Source organism: Lipotes vexillifer, unplaced genomic scaffold, assembly GCF_000442215.2.
Source record: "Lipotes vexillifer unplaced genomic scaffold, Lipotes_vexillifer_v1.1 scaffold664, whole genome shotgun sequence".
In the NCBI taxonomy this organism is placed as follows: Eukaryota; Metazoa; Chordata; class Mammalia; order Artiodactyla; family Lipotidae; genus Lipotes; species Lipotes vexillifer.
Window position 1 is genome coordinate 665,152 of NW_006782421.1, and position 6,906 is coordinate 672,057.

Genomic DNA, 6,906 nt, shown 5'->3' on the forward strand with positions numbered 1-6,906 from the left:
GGGAAAGAAAACATTCATGTTTGCACCCAAAGTTATTACTAACAAACGAACAGCCTGCTAAAAACTAAAAACCAAAGCTGTGATATCACTACCCTACCCTTGTCCCCAAAACTGATTAAAGGGCGGTCATTCATCTTAAGCAAAAAAGCCGTAGGGAGGCTTAAAAACTGCCCCCATTTTTTGGCATTTAAATTTGCATTAATAAATTTAATAATCAAGGGTTAGTTGAAACCAAAAAGGCTAATTTTTCTTATTTTATCTGCTAACTCCTCTCATTTCCCCCATGACTACTTTTTCTATCCAAGATTCAAGAATATACTACACTGTTAAACATAACAAAAAAGAAAAACTGATTTTGTAAAACAAGAACTTCCCATCTCCTGGAAAATTAACCAACTAGCATACAGAAACACTCATGTTTCCCAGGAAAAGAATGAGGACTGTTTCTTTTTTTCTAGAAGAATATTATAATTCAGATGATCTAAAAAAAATGAGGAAATAAAATGTGTCAGGCCCTATGCTAATGAGAGAAAAAGACCAAAAAAAGGCAGGCCAAAGGAGATTCTGCTTTAGAGGGAGAAGCAAACACAAACCAAAGCGCTGGAACACCAGGTGAGGCACCAGATGGGGGTTGGCACGCAGGCAGGCAGGCAGGCAGGCTAAGGAAAGGCATCCCCGTCCAGCGGGAGGCCCAGGGAAGGCTCCCCGCAATAGAGGTCGGACCCGGCGGCACGGTGGCCCGGAGCAAACCCACCCCACGGCCTACGGCCTGCCACAGATACAGACCACGGGGCTCCTCCCAGGCTCCCCAAGGCAAGGAAGGGAGTTGAGGAAACTGTTCTGTTCTGGTTAAGCAATGATTCCAGCTGAATCTGCTGCAAGGGGCCCATGCACCACATGCAGTCACATTAAAATCTGGCTGGCGCTGTTCTAAGTGAAGGGGGAGACCTAGTAACCAGATACGGGCCTGAAGAACCCGGGCAGAGGGACTCTGTGAAGACGGCCACGGATGCAGAAGCCCAGGGCACGTGGCATTTGAGAGGTCATAGGGTATGTGATGTGGTCTAATGACAGTGGAATCCTAGGCAAGCCAGTTAGAGTCCAGACTCACACCGAGAGGTTGCACTCTGTTCCAGAAGCTGTGGAGAACAAGCAGAGCTTTCTGAGCAGACCTGGCCGTGTCTGGACAAGATCACCTGGGAGTCCAAGCAGCAGGTACCAGGACATGGAAAGGTGGAAAGGAGGGACTGATGCAAGAGACCTTTGGGGGCAGAAAAGACAGGACTCAGGGCTTTGTGTGTGTGGGCGGGAGAAGGAACCAAAGAGGACCCCGAGGACGTGAAGTAGGCAAAGCGCCCTCCCAGGGTCGACAGCACGCCAAGCCCCGCGAGGCGGCCTGAAGTCCGAGCACCATGATCCAGCGTTGTACTCGCTGAGCACCTACTACCTGTGCCAGGTATACCATTAACAATGCCGAGGAGACACACGGGAAAAAAATCCCTGTCCTCCAGGAGTTAAAACTAGATCTCTCCCCGCTCCTCTTTCCCTGTGTCTACCTTCCATCAGAAAAGAAGTATTTCTGCAACCCGTCCCTCCTTGTCTGTGAGGCCTTCTCTGCTCTGAAAGCATCAGCTGGGGTTCAGGTCAAGAGCCTGCAGGTCCTCAGCCTGAGTGGTTTTACCCGTTCGTTCTTCACGGCGAGTAAACCCTCAGGAATCCTTCTCAACGACGATGACCACGAGACCGTAAGACGTGAACGTTCAAATTCAGTGTCAGTGAGGTCCAACTTCAATTAAATGGACTTATGGAACTTTCCCACAGAGAACTTTACAGTACAGCCGTTTGTTTATTCACTGAATCAATATGTAGTGTGTGCTATTACAGATGGGTGCTTTTTCCCTGACCTGGAAGGACGAATAACATCCTGAGAAAATTCATAGTGAAAAGTGTGGTTTGTTGAGAAAATGAATTTAGAAGAGAATAAGCAGCACTTAAAAACAGGAGGGAGGGGCTTCCCTGGTGGCGCAGTGGTTGAGGGTCCGCCTGCCAATGCAGGGGGACGCGGGTTCGTGCCCCAGTGCGGGAAGATCCCACGTGCCGCGGAGCGGCTGGGCCCGTGAGCCATGGCTGCTGAGCCTGCGCGTCCGGAGCCTGTGCTCCGCAACGGGAGAGGCTGCGACGATGAGAGGCCCGTGTACCGCAAGAAAAAAAACAAAAACAAAAAAAACAGGAGGGAGGGTAAAGGGAGATGAGAAGGGGTGTGTGGAAGACAAAAATTAACCCCAAGTGTGAGAACTGGATGGAGGTCACTTGTCAAGTTAATTCATAATTTTCAACATATAATGCTGCCAGCTACTCAATTTTAACAATTATGTGAGATTGCCCTTGTCTCTCATTAATGGATAAATTAACAGACAAGATACACACACCAAAGAAGAGAACTATACCAGACAATACATAATCAAGCGCTAGGCTGTATGTTACACACCACGGCAATAATTCAGAGAAAGTAAAGATGCAGGTCTCAGGTTTATCAAGAGCCAACGTGAACACTTTTCTAGAACTTTTAATTGCCAAGACTGCTGCTGAGTACAAACTGTAACAGCAAGGGCTGCTGGCTGCACATCATTCTGCAGCCACACCCAGAAATGTGAATTGCTTTAATGCCAGTGACATCATCAAACAACTTTCTAAGCAGTTTTACTTTTAACTGTCACTTTATTTTGATCACATTACAGTAAAACACTTCAGATCTGAACTCCCTCCAAATTGCATACGGTCTAGATGGCTATCATTCCTGGGACCTTTCCGGTCTTTGGCAAATAAAACCCCGAATACAATCAAAGCATTCACAATTAAATTACAAAACACTTGATTAAAAAAATCTATTTCAATCATTATTTTTGTACCTTTAACCTAGATCAGATCCTTTTCCACTCTCTCTTCAATGTTGTATAATAGCTACAAAGTCTTACGGGAGTCTCGTTTAAGATAAAGTAGATATAAAAAATATAAAATAAATTCTAGGTGCTTCCCATGTGAAACACAGGTATAAAAAATAACAGATTATTTTTGTTTTTTAAGAAGGAACATTTTGTAAAACGTGCTTAGAAGCCTTAAAAAAACACAGCATGCAAATATACAAAAAGTATGACTGTTAAACATTATTAAGGACTTTAACCTCTTTACAGATTAAATTAATCTGAATCATGAAATAAATACCTCTAAAGACTAAAGATAAAGAGCACATCTGAACAATCAGGTTACTGAACTCTTAATCCAAGAGTAAAAGGTCAGTTTTTTAGAAAGATCAATATTGTTGCTGGAATTGAGAGGAGATTACTTCTAAAAGGAGAAAAAAATTAATAATTTGAAAGTGCCTGAGAAAATCATTATGATCTTACTTTCGAAAAGGAAAAATGACCAACTAATTATAACAACTTCACCAAACCTATGGGGTTTACCTTACTTTTATCTTGCTCAGTTTAAAAAGCTCATCTATAGAGCAATCCAAGTTTCTGAGGCTAAAATTCTGGATAGATACATTATATTGTGGAAGTCAGTGAAAAAGGTGTGTTAGAATCAGATGTTAATAAATGCCGTTAAAGTAAAATCACAACATTAAAAAAAAAACCAAATCTCTTACCAATTGAAATTCTCGACGCCGGTCATAGGCATTCTGTATACCACTGTCTGCCCATAATGCTCTTATAGCAGGAAGATACTGTAAAAAAACTCGAGTTTCCACGATTCCCTGGGCCGTCAAGGGGGTCCGCGTATCAAACGCCATCAGCTTGTCTCCACTGAGGTGGTTTGAGTTATCCCCCCAAGGAATGTGAAGCTTCTCTCGAGCATCAACCAGCACCCTCATACCTTTGTTTAAAAAAAAAAAAAAAAAAGTGTGATGGGAGTCATTAGATATTCTCAGAGATTTGATTCTAGTATTATTTCCTTAAACTTCTTAAGTACTCCAGGCCTGGTGCCTCCAAAACTGGAGACCAACATCAAGACAAACAGGAGTAACTTCTCAGAGTGTAAAAAAAAAAAAAACTAACAGTTGTTCACAATCATAAAATTAGAGCCTTGAAAAGCAAATACAATTAACACAAGTGCTCCTCCTAAAGGATTTTAACATGTTCTAATTTATAAAATAACTCCTGGGTAGAACGCAGTCACAAGAGAACCAAAACTAGCAAAGGAAAAAGAAATTATGCCGCATAGCCTGATGTCCAGGCTCTGAAGAAAGATCTGCAAGCAAGATTTTATGAGTCTCTCAAAGAGACGTTTATTTATGAGACGTCAAGAACCAAACTTATCACCCTGTGATCTGCTTGGTCCCTGAGCACCCTGCTTAACCCTGAGTCTTCCAGGAACACATTCAAAGCTCAGAAACTTCTCCCATCTCAAGCTTCAAATAAGTGTAAAAGGCAGAGAATGGAGTCAGACCTCCCTGGAAGGAGGAAGACCAACGGCAAACAAGATGTAGAAGCTGAGATTTCAACTCACAGAGATTAAATCAAACCCATTACTTCTAACACTAGACTGTTACCTTTAGTCCCTCTTAACAATCACAGGACTATTAGGTCATCTGTTTGGATAACTGAAAAACCGTTTTGCTGTCAATTTTCTGATCACGCCAACTCAAAAAATGCAGATGGCTAGTGACTGCATCTCATCATCAATGCTCGAAGTAGGTCACACGTAGGAGCCCGTGCACGTGAAGAACCAGGTGTTTACCTGGCTGACTATCAGTTAACATGCTGGCTCTATTCATTGACAGAATCCCTTCCGTTCAGCTGCATCGTTCAGCTGCATGGGGATACAAAGGTACCTTCGGTTAAGGACTGGCTAGGCAGTCTTCGGCCTTGAAAGAGACCTTAATTAGTTTGGTTCTAAACTTGAAGAGAGGATAAATACAACCACTTTTTACAGATTAACTTCAGAGGTACTAGGGCTGGCTGTGGTCTGTGAGCTCCTGGCCTAGTGCCCTTCCCCATCCTTACCCCCACCCCCCGCCCCCACCAAGCAGTTTTCCTCTACTCAATCCCGGGAGAAAAAAAGTGTCACCAAAGAGTGACTTAGGTACTTCCTGAACAACAAAAAACCCTTAAAAAAACGATGCTTGGAAAGGCTTGAAATCTATAACCAGCTCCTATATAACTGCTACCCAGATGCAACAGAGAACCCTCATGCACCTGAAGTACCAGGCTCTGTATCTCAACTCTGCCAAAATGCCTTTTATGTAAAGTACAAAATAGGTGCTAGTAAGAAAAATGAGTGCTAATTATCGCTCCAATGACAAAAATAAAATCCCCTCTTCTGTAATTCTTTGAAAGCCCAGAACTAAAATTCTTGTGTGTTTTTCACCTGAGAACAAAGCTTACCCTCAATTTAAAAAATACCCACAAACAGCAGCAGAGCCTATGGTCTAAGCCAACGCTAATTCATTGACTCAACCTGTACAGGCTCCGCATCACATTTAGGCCGAAGATTCTTTGTATCAACACACGATTTCATTTAAGCAGTAGAGACAAGTGTGGTACCCCCTCCCTCCCGCCCCCAATTATTAAGCAAAAGAAGAGTGGAACGTGCTGCATGGTGATTACAGGCAAACATCCTGCCCGACCGTGACACTGGGGCGAAAAACCACCGCTAACTTTTTTAGGCTGACTGTATGGTGTACTCTTTCCTGATAGCAGCACAGTAAATAGGGCACCCTCAAGTTTCATATCCTTGCCCCAAAGAGCCCAAGAGCTGTCACCCTTCGCCCTTGACCAGGGTCTCGGGCACAAGGTTCCTGACTGCGGCGGTTCCAGAACTCCCCGGCTCAGGAGTTGGGAGCAGCCCCGACCCCATGTGACTCGGGTCACCCACCACCCGGGGCGGCGAGGCTGGGCGGGCAGCGCCCCAGCGTGGGGTGAGGATGGACGGACTGGGTTTGGCTCGTCCGGAGGGAGGACAGGAGAGGTCACCCCACGCTCCGGAGCACCCGGCTCGCCTCACTTCCCTCTCGCAGGGGGCGAGGCCAGCGGCGGGGTTGGGGGTGGGGGGCCCGGCGCGCCCCCTGCCCGCCCCACTGCTAAAACCCCCGCGCCTCCAAAGCCCCAGAAGGTGTCCGGCTTTCCCGCTTCCTCAGTTCCCAAATCCCCGAGAAGAGCAGAGGCGAAGGCCTCCAAGCCGACGGGGAGACAGGGTGCGCATCCTTGGCCGGCTCCCCCAAAGCTGGGGGCACGGGGCCGCTGCGGCCAGACCAGGGGCAGACAAAGGCGTGGGCCGCGGTGCCGGCCGGGGCGCAGGAGTCCGCGGGGCCGCACCTGCGCGCACCTGGGCGCAGGTGTGCGGGCGGGGACGCGGGGAGAGCGTACCTTAAGGATGTTGTCGAAGATGGTGTCACGGAACTCGAGCAGCGCCTTCTGGTCGAACTCGCGGCCGTGGATGATGCGCATCTGCTTGAGGAAGGTGGACTTGCCGCTCTCGCCCGCGCCCAGCAGCAGGATCTTCACGAGCCGCTTCACGTAGGTCTTCTCCCGCGACAGGCATTTGTCGATCTCCTTGGACTTGCGCTGCTGCTCGGCCTCGCCGCTCGTCAGCACGCAGCCCGGGAAGCACACGGACAGCACGGACCGCGACGGCAGGAAGTCCGCCATCTTGCCGCCGCCGCCGCCTCGGCGGGCCCCTCCGGCTCCTCCGCCTCCTCCGCGGGCGGCGGGCGGCTCCGGCTCGGCGGCTCGAGGGCGCGGAGCGCTGCGGCGGCCCGAGCGCGCTGGGGGAGGGAGGGAGCCAGCGGACTGACTCGCAGGGCGGGCCGGGCAGGGCGGGCCAGGCTGGCCGGGGAGGGTGGGAAGGAGGGCGGGCCCGGGAGGGGCGGTGGCCCCGGGGCGTGCGCGCGCCCGCAGCCTCCCGGGG

At 48.3% G+C, this 6,906-nt stretch overlaps 1 protein-coding gene across 2 annotated transcripts in view; it reads right to left on the minus strand.

Annotated features, from left to right (window-relative positions):
* The window catches only part of GNA13 (G protein subunit alpha 13), a 38,207-nt gene extending 31,560 nt beyond the window's left edge, over positions 1 to 6,647 (minus strand). The window contains exons 1-3 of one of the 2 annotated variants that reach the window (XM_007455270.1): positions 6,366 to 6,647; position 5,762; positions 3,647 to 3,873 (exon numbers count right to left, since the gene is read on the minus strand). In XM_007455270.1, coding sequence (XP_007455332.1) covers positions 3,647 to 3,873; position 5,762; positions 6,366 to 6,647 — 510 coding nt within the window. Of the gene's footprint in view, positions 1 to 3,646; positions 3,885 to 5,761; positions 5,763 to 6,365 lie in introns of both variants that reach the window. The other variant, XM_007455271.1, reaches the window with a different exon arrangement.
* Between the last annotated feature and the right edge of the window lie 259 nt (positions 6,648 to 6,906).